Source organism: Lepidochelys kempii, chromosome 3, assembly GCF_965140285.1.
Source record: "Lepidochelys kempii isolate rLepKem1 chromosome 3, rLepKem1.hap1, whole genome shotgun sequence".
NCBI lineage: Eukaryota > Metazoa > Chordata > Testudines > Cheloniidae > Lepidochelys > Lepidochelys kempii.
This window is the reverse complement of record NC_136382.1, coordinates 175,402,765-175,415,621: the sequence shown is the minus strand read 5'-3', so window position 1 is coordinate 175,415,621 and position 12,857 is coordinate 175,402,765. Positions and strand designations below refer to the sequence as shown.

At 42.4% G+C, this 12,857-nt stretch overlaps 1 protein-coding gene across 1 annotated transcript in view; it reads left to right on the top strand.

Moving 5' to 3' along the window:
- The window catches only part of SRBD1 (S1 RNA binding domain 1), a 227,030-nt gene that overhangs the window by 191,541 nt on the left and 22,632 nt on the right, over positions 1-12,857 (top strand). Inside the window, exons 19-20 of the mRNA XM_073339107.2 lie at positions 5,056-5,162; positions 7,488-7,664. Coding sequence (XP_073195208.1) covers positions 5,056-5,162; positions 7,488-7,664 — 284 coding nt within the window. The remainder of the gene's footprint in view (positions 1-5,055; positions 5,163-7,487; positions 7,665-12,857) is intronic.

Below are 12,857 nucleotides of genomic sequence, written 5' to 3'. Positions count from 1 at the left end.
ATGTGAAGGACAAGTGTCGTATTTGTAAAAATTTTCGACCCAGGACTCAGAAAGAGTGGGATATTTGTTTCCAGCTCGCCTCATGGAGGCTACCCTTCGTCCGGCTTCCGAGCCTTCCCACCAAGACTAGTCTAGTACAGCGGACCCTTGCTAGAGCGCGGATTCACATATAGCGCGGTTGCGAAGATGGATCCCAAATTTAAATATTTAAATTGGGACCCATGGTAACGCGGCCCCTGCTATAACGCAGTACTGCTCATGGATCCCAAACCCCGCATTCTAGCGAGGGTCCAGTGTACCTCAGCCTCCGTGTGCAATGCACCCCTGGCAATGGTGCCCAGAAAGAAAATGAAGAAACGCAGCTCCCTGGCACTGGGCAAGGAAGGCCATGGGGCATCGGGCAAAGGACTCACTTTGGGCCACCCTGCCACTCCAGAGCCACGTGGACGTGCCTCCCCGATCAGGGCCCTTAGCTGCTTAAAGGATCCACAACTGTCTCCCGGGAGCGGCAGGAGACCCAAACTTCTGGTGGCACCAATGCCTTCCCAAGCTCCCCTGGTGCCAAAAGAGCAGAGGTCTCTGCCTGCAACGCTGATCCTCCCACTCCAAACACCAGTCTCCGGTGGCTACGATCAGCAGGCAGACAGGTGTCAACGACCCTGCCATGGTCACCAGAAGAGGATTCCTCCAGCCTAGAAGGGCAGTTCAGTCCCTCGCCAAGACCCCACCGGTGCAAATGGGCAACTGAGGCCACATCAATGTCTATGGTGCCGGCTTTGCAGCATGGCCAGCGCAGTGGCCTTATCGGAGAGGGTGGGGCATGCCGGTGATGACGATGTCTCCTTCGCACCGCTCATCTGCCTATAATCAGCATGGACGCATGTCCCCTGGAATGGTGGTTGACACATGAAGGGATATAAAAATCTTTAGCGCATCTGGCACATAAATACCTTGCGATGCCGGTTACAACAGTGCCATGAGAACACCTGTTCTCACTTTGAGTGGACTTGCAGGCTCTAAATTTTACATTTTTTTAATGGAGGTTTTTTTGTACATAATTCTACATTTGTAAGTTCAATTTTCATGATAAAGAGATTGCACGACAGTACTTGTATGAGGTGAATTGAAAAATACTATTTCTTTTGTTTTTTACAGTGCGAATACTTGTATTAAAAATAAATATAAAGTGACCAGTATACAGTTTGTATTCTGTGTTGTAATTGAAATCAATATATGTGAAAATATAGAAAACATCTAAAAATATTTAAATAAATGGTATTCTATTATTAACAGCGCGATTAATTGCGGTTAATTTTTTTAATCGCTTGACAGCCCAACTAATTTTTTAAAATTAGTCACTTTGTTAGAAACATAAATTGACATCTCTTCTATTGCATTCAAAATATGTCTCACAGTGTGGGTGAGAAGACTTTCCAATGCCGTTGGAGGAAGCAATGCCAGTCAGAGGCTGTGTCTCCAGAAGAGTTTGCTGCAGTTCACAACTGGCCACCTTCCACAAGCCTGATTTTCTCCGAGTTAGGGATGGCCTGTAACTAAGGCTGCAAGTTTGTCACTGATTCCGTGACTTCCGCAGCGGCTGGTGTGGCTGCCCCAGGGGCTGCCTGAGCAGGCAGCCCCCGGGCCAGCCACACTGGCCACTGCTGGGGCAGTCTCAAGCCACCACTCGCCCCTCCCCCCCAGCAGCAGTGGGAGTTTGGGTGTGGGAGGGGGCTCAGGGTTGGGGCACGGGAGTGGGTGAGGGGTCTGGGCAGCACTTGGGGAGCGCCCAAGAAGCAGCAACTTGTCCCTCCCTCAGCTCCTAGGCGGAGGCACCATCAGACAGCCAATGGGAGCTGTGGAGCCATTGCTCTGGGCAGAGGAAGTGTGCAAAGCTGTCTGTATGCGCCTCCGCCTAGGAGCTGAGGGAGGGACATGTCTACATTTCCGGGGAATAGCGTGGAGCCAGGTAGGGAGTCTGCCAGCCCTGTCAAAAAAAAAAACCCTCCCCCACACCAGCAGCAGCAGGGGTTCTGGGCCATGCGCCGCCGCCACCCCCCACCCCCTTGCACCAGCGGAGGCCTTGAGCTGCTCCCCCCAGAGCACCTGCGCCGCCCCTCCCCCCAGGGCATCTGCAGCACCTCCGGGCCATCTCCCCCTGCAAGATTTAGTCAGGGGTATATAGAACAAGTGATGGACAAGTTGTGAATTTTTGTTTACTGCCCGTGATCTGTCCATGATTTTTACTAAAAATACCCATGACTAAAACGTAGCCTTACCTATAACTAAGGTTTTAGTCATTCTGTCCGTAGAAGAGGGGCAGCCCTACAATTTGCTTATCTATATCCATCACATTCACACTCACTTTCTATGCATCCGTTCACTCCCATGTATGCTGTAGATACCCATTCTAAGTGGTTCATCTGTAGTATATTGAGGTATTAAAGAGGAGCTAGTGCGTGTCTTTTTCTTTTTATTGGTAGTTGTAGAGCTATTTAAGTAGGTGTTAAGCTGTACACAGTTAGCGGACAAAGCTGAGGCATGGTTACAAATAAAATTATTGGGCCTTCTGCAAGAGAAATATGTCCTGACACCTTTAAAGGGGTTTCTCATTTCTTTCTTCTCTCACTTTGCTCACCAACATATTTTAAAATATGGATCTCAGCCACAAGTCAAACATACAACCTTGGGTATAAAGGTAATGTGGTATGGGTGATGGTAAGCATTATCGAGGAACTAATAGTGGTTCCATAGTGAAGGTTGCAGTGGGATTTTGCCTTTGACAGCCCTTAATTCTTAAATTCTAATACGAAGCTGAAACACACCGACTTGTTTTTTAAAAAGTGATAAATGCAAAGCACACTTTGAGAGGCCTATGAATTTTTAGTCATTGGCAATTGTTCCTGGAAAAAGAAATCAAATAAAACACTTCACAGAATTTTTTAATGTTTGCTCTCACTCGCTAAATTTGTTCTCCATTTAACAAACAAGCTACAACAGGCACCAAAGTTCCCCTTTGAAGCCAGAAGACCATGAGTTCAAGTTTCACCTCTTCTGTTGGTGGAGGTAATTCTGTGCACTTTACAATCCTTGCTATTGATCAAGGCTTCAGATTCCATCCCCCCTGTGTTACCGATGATGTAACTGAGTACTGTGTCTGAAATGTCATGTAATACTTCTAGCAGAGCTGGAGATCGAAACCAGGACACTGTGGCCAAATCAAGTTTCATCCACACAGACATACAGCATCTCAGAAAGATTAGGCCAAATGTGGGTGGTTACATTCCCTGTTGTTTGGGGCTACTTCTGTATATGCAGCTCTACAAATTACTCCCGAGGGGATTCTTTGCCATTAACGTTCTGTGCAGAATTTCCTTTTTCCTGCAGAATTGGTGCTACAGAGCTGCTGGTCACCACTAGAAGCTACTGGACCCAGCAGATCCCAGCTCACAAATACAGGACACTGCCGATGGGGAGGGGGCACTGGAGGGTTCTGGACAGCCGCAGTTCCTGGCACGCCCTGAAGGAAGGAGTTGGCATGCAGGAAACTGTGTACAAGCCCAAGAACCACTATCCGACTGTTTCTCCCTCTGGATCCGTGGACTCTGTGAGGGAGGGTATGCAGATGTCTGGCTCAGGGAGCGCTCCATGGCTGGGCTCTGGAGGAGAGAGTGTGTAGGCGTCTGTCATATGAGTGTTCCTTTGATCTGCTTATATCATGTTAGTTTATTAATACATTTGTGGCGATCAGTGTACATTACAATATGATTAGCTCTAATAAGGAGGGCGACATTGGGACAGAGTTTGGTTATGATATTAACTATTATTTAATGAATGACAAATATGACTAGATGGAGCCTGATGCTGGTGGCATGTCATATTTAATTATAATAACTTTAAAAGAGCTGAATGGCTTGGAAGATAAAATATAGTACTGGACAAAATATCTGGGATCTTGGCTTGAATCCAAGATGATGTCCTAAATAAATGCATCACAAAACCACTACAGATCAACTCAGATTTATATGAGTGACTTATAAGAACCCTAGAGCAAAGGCAACATTGTGATTAAATTAGCTCGTACATTTAGAAAGGATTCTCCCTTCAGGTCAAACTTCTAAGCATTGGTGGGCTCATGGAGAAGTTCACATTGTTGTGGATTGAAGTAAAACTTCAGTATCTAGAGTTTCATAACTTTTTATCTTTAAAAAGTATGACTAATTAAAACAAAGAAAAAATATGCAAACAAATGAAAAGCTAGAGGAATTTTCAGTAGTGCTACTGTAGTGAAGGATCTGCTAATCTTCTGAATATAGCCATTTACAATTAGACGTATTTTATTGATGCAGGGTTGAAATTTAGCCTTTGTGTTTTCAGACCTAATGTAATATCTGGTTTACTCTTATAGGGTAATGAATAGTAAGCTGTTCTATAACAACATGAAGATTAGCTGTCAAAAAAGGAAAATTTGACAGGCACTTACTATATACTTACCGCACTGCAGTGTGCACAAATGTGGCATTCTTGTGTGCAGATATGTCCAATTATTATCCAGAGATATTAATTTGAAAATTTTGTCCTACCTGTCTTTTTAATAACAATTTTTAAATCAGATTTTAGAGTAAGGGGGTAACTGTCAGACTAACCAAAACTATATTTATAGGTATATATGATAAAATACAATGTTAATTCTATTTTTTAACTGTTTTGTGTGTGTGTTTCATTAAATTTTGATTTTAAATAAGACAGGAAAACAGTGCAGTAAAAAAATGGTTTAATATGACAGGGAATAGAATATACTGCATATTCTAGGAATTTGGCGCACAATAGAGTTCTTGCAAAGAGCTATTGAGGAACATTAATAAAAATCAATGGGCTAAGGTAACTCTACAATAGAAAAAGTGGTATTAAATTAGAGGTCCCTGTATTGTTGTTTCTTATGTTGACAGTATACTAGCAAATGTTTTATTAAATTGCCATTGTCTGCAGTTCTCATTTATCTCGTTTATGCATGTTCCAATATTTCAGTAACCCTATATCTGTATTTTTGTGTCTCAGCATGACGTCTCACAGACTTTGCTCAAAGCAACTTTGGACAGTGTGGTTGAGGAGTGTGTCAGCTTTGTAGGAGTAGATATTAACATCTGCTCAGAAATACTATTAAGGTGGGTTGAATACTTTCCTATTCCAGTAATTACATGGCTTTGGATCACAGAGTCTGTGTTTAGTCTTCCATCCGACTCAAACTCAGCTGGAGCAAATGGCTCTTGTGTTAAACTTCCAATTACATGAAAATGACATATTAAGACAGTATTTCACTGGAGTATTAAGGGTCAGCTTTTTGAAAGAGGAGATGTGGTTCTGCAAGGTAAAACCATTCGTCTGAGGGAGACAAATATTTTCAAAGTCATAACTTGTAGCATAAAACAAACACAGCAATCAAATATAACATGGCATAATAAATATGATATTAATATTGCAAAGGAAGGGATTTCCAAATGTTTGTTCTGTCTGTCAGAAGATGGCTTTACAGATTATAGCAAGTAAAGCTGGTTGAAAAACAGAAAATTCTGGAAAATTTTCATGAAAAATGTACCCCTTTTTCACTGTAAACATTTTAAAAAATTATACTAGCTCTATAATGTACTGGAAAATGTTATGTTTTTTGTGGAAGATTTTGTGAAAGTGTATCTAATTGTCTTTGTTGAAAAATCAAAATTCAGAAATTTTCAACCATCTAGTCCAATGGACTGTGAAAAATAAACAGTGGGAGGAGTTCATGCCCATAACCATAGAAATGTAGGACTGGAACAAGTCCAGTCCCCTGCCCTGAGGCAGGACTAAGTATTCTCTTCTAGACCAGTGCTACTCAAAGTGGTGGTCCGCGGACCGGTGCCGGTCCGCGAGTCATCGGCTGCTGGTTTGTGCGCACATTGGAAAAAGAAATTGCCTGTCCCCCACATCAGATAGCTTGAGAAGCACTGTTCTAGACCATCCCTGACACGTGTTTGTCTAACCTGTTCTTAAAAACATGTAATGACAGACACTCCACAGCCTTCCTAGGCAATTTACTCCAGTGCTTAACTACCCTTACAGTTAAGAAGTTTTTCCTAATGTCCCTTGCTACAACTTAAGCCCATTACTTCTTGTCGTGTCCTCAGTGATTAAGGAGAACAATTTATCACCCTCCTCTTTATAACAACCTTTTATGTACTTGAAGACTATCATCATGTTGTCCTGTCTCTTCTTCTCCCTCCCCCCCCCCCCCCATACGCTCTTCGGCTTCTGTGGACTTACCTACACGGCTCTACAGAGATGCAAGTTGTAGAGTGCATTAGTATGTTGCATTCTGTTTCAAACAGGACTACATTAACACACACTAGGTACCTTGTAGTTCAAGCCAGCAGGGTCTACATGGGGCAGCCAGAGCACAAATGCTCTGCAGTTCACACCCTTTATAGCGCACACTGAGGCACTGTGTCGAAAAGCAGTGAGTATCCCTGAGACCTAAGTTGTAGAAAACAGTGCATCCCAGACAGGCTGATTACAAGCATTGCTTACTGCTCAGGTGTGTGTTATGTTAAATGTATTTATCATCACCTGTTGTATTTACAAGGCACGTTATATCTCTGCAGGCCGTTAGAAGTTAGATATGTTCTCTGAGGCCTACTAAAGATCAGTGGAAATTTTATGAGCTGTGTATTTGAGGTATATACCGTTGTCCTCAAGAAGAGCTGTTGAAGCCAATGTGAAATGAGAGTACGTCAGAGTGCATTGTGGAACTTTCAGTGAACTGTTGCAGGTTCCCTGTTTTGAGATAGTATGCAATAAGTTAGTTCATTGGAGAGTCTAACACCCTGACTTGCCATGCACTATCCACTGCCTAGTCAAGAGCTTAAAATCATGATCTACTTCTTAACATTTCTAAGAATGACTTGCCAAAATTTCCATTCTTAATTAGTAGTATTTTTACTTTGTGAGTTGTTACGTTTCAAATTCTCCTTATAATTCTGATATTTCAGCAATGCTGAGTTTGTCAATCTATTCCAACTTTTGTTGCATGAAGGATGAGACTGTTTTGGGGAAATTTTTCTTCTCTTTGCTATTTTGTGTCTTTCGCATCAATTTCAGGTGCTATTTCTTTAGGAACAACTATCAGTGACACTCCATGAAGAATTCTCTGCTTCCATTCACTTAGAACCTGAATGCAGATTTGGGTCTGATCCTGCAGAAATATCCTCCCACACAGACCCTTATACCCAGATAGTCCAGAGTCTTGTTGGCTTCAGTGGGATCCTTTTGCAGGATCATGTGAAGATGGATCCTTCAGCCTTTGGTCTTGCACTACTTTTGCAAACAGTTTAGTGTATTGACATTTGAGTTATCTGGCCCAGATTTCCTGGAGCAGTTTGTATTCTTGCTTTTAATTTGTATCTGCACTAGTCATTATTTATTTGTAACTAATATATTTTGAAAACTTTGCTTCTCAGACATATTGCAGGACTGAATGCTAATAGGGCTAAAAATATAATTGAATGGCGAGAAAAGAACGGACCATTTATAAGTCGGGAACAGCTCAAGGAAGTTAAAGGACTGGGTCCAAAATCCTTTCAACAGTGCGCTGGATTCATCAGGTTTAACCAAGAATACATAAGAACCTTTTGCAGGTAATTACTAAGGTGTGAATTAAACTCAGTAACAACCATGCATTCAAAAGCCCATTCCTTCTCAAAGCAGCAACCAAGCAGAGCTGACTGAGTGTCTAATGGGTTTGTTGACTATAGCTAAGGCTAAGATTTTGTCATGAATATTTTTAGTAAAAGTCATGGACAGGTCCCGGGCAATAAAGAAAAATTCACGGAAACCCATGACCTGTCCCTGACTTTTACTAAAAATATCCATGACAAAATGGGAAGCGGCTGGGCAGCTGCAGAGTGGCTGGGCGAGCCAAGGCCCCGACCACCTGTGGGGACTCAGAGCTCCAGGGTCCCCCTGCTCCTCGCCGTGGCGGGAAGTTGCAGGGTCCTCCTTCCCCGGCGACAGAGAGCTGCAGGAATCCCCCTGCTTCTGCCACAGTGGGGAGCTGCCAGGAATCCCTCTGCCCCACTGCGGCGGCCGGGGAGCTGCCGGGGAACCCCCTGCTCTGCCCTGGCTGGGGGGAGCTGTGGGGATCGCCCTGCCGTGGCTGGCAGGGAGCTGTGAGTACCCCCATTGTCCATGGCGGCTTGGGGGCCCATTGCCTCAGGCAGTGGGTGACGTACCACACAGCTCTTTTCCACTACGGTGACGGCAGGGCCCTTCAGTTCCCAGCCACCAGGACTGAAGTCACAGAGGTCTTTGGAAGTCACGGATTCTGTGACCTCCGTGACAAAATGGTAGCCTTAGCGATAGCGCATTATTGTGAATTAGGATTCCTGGATTTTACTCCTTGTTCTGCCACTGACTCATTGGTGACCTTGGGCAAATTCATCTGTAAGATACTGATAACTCACAGGGGTGTCTTTAATGCATAATTGTTTATAAATTACATCAATATTCTTGGAAGGCAGGTGCTGTGGAAGTGCAATGATGGGTGGTAGTCAGTGTGAGAATCCAGGATCTTCATTCTCAGACATTTTTAATCTTGTCATCTGGGCAGGAAAGATTGTTTAGATTGTCCGTTCTTTGGGGCAAGTACTGTCATTTTTTAATACTGGTATGCAGTACCTCACATGCACGATGGGGCCCCAATCCCATTGGTGCCGCTACTGCAGTACCAATTATTAATAATAAAAATGATGTTAACAGAGAAGACAGGCATATGTCAATATTTTGTCAAACAGCGCAGTAGTGGAGTGTTAAGAGCATTGTGTATTATATTTTCCTAACGGAGGCCGGGAGCCTAATCCTGATATCAGATAAACAGATGCCTATCAATGCAAGTCTTGCAAAATCAGGTGCTGCATTGAAAGACCTGAGTCAAAATTAGGCCCTGACTGCTGTGCTTCTGCAACATTTCTGGTGGGCCCAACCAATAAAAGATATGCTGTAGTGGATCAGAAGCCAGTACGTTATTTTTGTTTTCTCTGTCACTAGGCCATCAGCATTAGAGCTTTATTTGTGCTAGTTCCCATGTTTTATATTTGGCAAATTAACAAAAACATAGCAGTTCTCACTTAAAATATTGATTTGAAAAAAGTTTAACAGTCTAAACTTCTTTCTGGGATTCAAGAGCTTGAATCACTCCACTGATGGAAACCAATGTGTGAGTGGTGGAGGGCCCAGAGCTGTTCCACACTGCCACAACGGTGGGCAGCGCTGGGCAGGTCGTGGTCTGGGTACAAAGATATGAGATGAGCAATTCATATCTAGGGAGACTTCACTCTGAGAAATCAGATGATGCCCTAATCATCATAATTTAAAGCTGCCCTCACTTGGTGGAATCGCCAGGGAAGGGTGGCAGTGACAAAAGCATAGCTCACATAAGGGCAAGTCTCTTTTCTTGTCTTCCTCCCGGCACAGGATGTAGCTGCACCACTCAGGCAGATGGTGTGTCCAGTTAGTACTCCCTTTACCAGTAGGGACAATCAAGGCCTAGAGCTATTTGTGACTTTGCAGCTTGTTCAATATCTGAATAGTTCTTAAAAATCTCTAGAAATAATTGATTGAACTTACTTCATTGAGAATGTAGGATATAACTAGTATATTTCATAAATGCATTATAAAATGCCTAGTGACTATTCTGAAGTGGTAATAATTTTAACCATAAGTTTTTGTAGTGTTCCAAACATTTTCAAACTACTTTATTTTGGCCTGGGGTTTCCCGGGGTTTCCCAGGTTTTGTCTTAGTTCTGGTTTGAGCAAAAACTTGTCAGCTAGTTGAGTGAAAAAATATTTTTAACCATCTGATCTCACTGCTCAGATAACTCATAATCATCTGACACCTAAACACTTCTGATTTGGATTGTTCTGTAGATTTCACTGAGACAAAAAAAGTAAAACCATAAAGGTATAAAGTTCCAAAATAGATAAATCTGCAAAACTTTTCAATTTCAGACATTTTCAGGCTCCATTAAAGATAGCTGTTAAGACACTCAAGTCCAGTCCATTTTCAAAAGTGGTAGAGTTACTAAAGCCTGCAAGCTGCACAGGAACTTAATAGGTTAGTCAAAAATGACTCTGTTAAGGACATCTCTGTTGTAGCTGTTGTGGGTAAGGACCCTGTAGAGCTGATAAGCTCTGCATGGAAGAGACGTACAGGAATCTTTTAGCATAAGCCTAGGGTCAAGGAATTTACAAGTACTTAAATAGCTCTGGATTATTTTCCCCTTTAAAAACAAAACAAACAAAAAGTGGAGAATGAAATAGAAAAATCTCATACCAGTGCAGCTGTGATGGGTTGGATCACAGAAAACCCCTTGGGAACTGCTAACTGATGTGTTGAGTTGAGACAACTTCTGAGTCATTTTCCCTGCCAGTTTGGGACTTGAGAACACTGCCTGGTTTGAGCCAGACACACTAGCCTGCTGCTAACCCAGGTCCAGATCTGAACAATGACCCACAAACTGCAGGCTTAACTGAAAATAGCTTAAGAAGTGTTCCTGTCTCTAACACTCAGATGCCCAGTTCCCAGTGGGGTTCAAACCCCAAATAAATCTGTTTTACCCTGTGTAAGCTTATACAGGATCAACTCATAAATTGTTCGCCCTCTATAACACTGATAGAGAGATATGCACAGCTGTTCTCCCCCCCTCCGCCCCCTGCCCCGGTATTAATACATACTCTGGGTTAATTAATAAGTAAAAAGTGTTTTTATTAAATACAAAAAGTAGGATTTAAGTGGTTCCAAGTAGTAACAGACAGAACAAAGTAAATTACCAAACAAAATAAAGTAAAACACACAAGTCTATGCCTAATACAGTAAGAAAGTGATTATAGATGAAACCTCACCCTCAGAGGTGTTCCAGTAAGCTTCTTTTACAGATTAGCCTCCTTCTAGTCTGGGTCCAGCAATCACTCACACCCCCGTGGTTACTGTCCTTTGTTCCAGTTTCTTTCAGGTATCCTTTGGGGATGGAGAGACTATCTCTTGAGCCAGCTGAAGACAAAGTGGAGGGGTGTCCCAGGGGTTTAAATAGACTTTCTCCTGTGGGTGGACATCCCTCCCTCTCCCTGTGTAGAGTCCCAGCTACAAGATAGAGTTTTTTATGACTCAGAACTTACAGGTAGTAGCCATGGTTCACATGCTACCTTGAACGTCCTCAAGTAGACTTCTTATGTGGATTGGAGCCATCCAAGATCCATTGTCCATTAAGTGTTTCTTGATTGGGCACTTAACTTGCAAATTCCTTTCTAAAGAAGCTGCCCAAATGCCTTACTAAGCTACTTAAAATCAAACAAGTTCACAGTCAATATTCATAACTTTGAATACAAAAATGATACATGCATACAAATAGGATGAATATATTCAGCAGATCATAACCTTTGCCGAGGTATGTTACATGGCGTATGTAGCATAAAACATATTCCAGTTATGTCTATTTACATTCATAAGCATATTTCCATAAAGCATTATGGGGTGCAACGTCACAGCAACATTCAAGATTAAATATCAACTATTGAAAAGTCTGGAATGTTTTAACAAAACAGAACAAAATAAGTTACCCCATAACATTAACTTACCCATATTGTATCTATCTAGTATTTTCTGTTGCTGTTTTTCTTTTAAAATGAGCACTTTCACTGACCACATCACTAGCAGTGGTACATCATTAATACATTTCACTGTGAAACCGCAAAATTGATCAATGCGGTAACTAAATATTATCTGAAAACATCATCAGCTTATAGAAAAATTCATTTTTGTGTTTACTTGCACTTGTCTAGTTAGAAATGTATGAATAACATTATACTAATAGCGCTTAAGTGCAAATTCTACATACACATTTTCCCTTCTTTAAAAAAGGTTTAAGGAAGTTCATGCAATATTTGGAGAAGGTTATACTTACTTTATTAAGACAGTGTTAGGGTAGGTCACATGAAAACTACAATTAAGATACATTAATATGACTTTATGGGTGAGATTGTCATCCCTGCTCCATCCCTTTTACACCAGGTAATGGGGCCAGAGCAGCATAAAGCGTTTCTAGAAGCCCAAGATCTGGCTGAGAAAGAAGTTCCTGGCAGAGAAACTGAGACAGACAGCTCTATGCTGTTCTCAGAGGACCTCCTTACAAGCCATAGCATAGGGACCATGGCTGCGGGGTGGGAGGATGTGATTGGCAGGGCTACAGCATGTAGCTCTGCAGACATTCTGGGTAGCACTTCTCCCACAGGGCTGTCTAAATTACACCAGGGGAGCTCTGACCCTGGAGCAGCCGAGGATTGGAAGGGCACAAACATGGCTTAAGGCCACTGCAGGCTCCCCACCCCCATACCTTGGCCTGCTCCTCACAATATCACCCTAGGTGTATTTCTCTGGGAGATAGACTTCTAAACAGTAATATATAACTATAGTGTCTGGCTCCAAAGGATGACAAAAATATTCTATTTAATTTATAGTATATGGATGCTCCCACTTCTGCAGTGCTTTCCATCTGCAAATCTGAAAGTTTTATAAATATTAATGAAGTAGTCCTCACAGCACCCTGTGAAGTAGGGAAATAGAACTGCCCCCATTTTACAGACTGAGAAACTGTGTGTCACATGACTTGCCCAAAGGTACACAGTCTGTGGCAAAACTGGAAGTCAATTGTCTTGTGCTTAGCACCAAGATTTATTTCTAAGTAAGTCCTCTACTCTAATTTAACATGTTAAATCAGTGTGGTTTTGTTTGTTTCATTTGTTGCTATTTTCTATTGCCTGTAACCCCTGCATTGTTC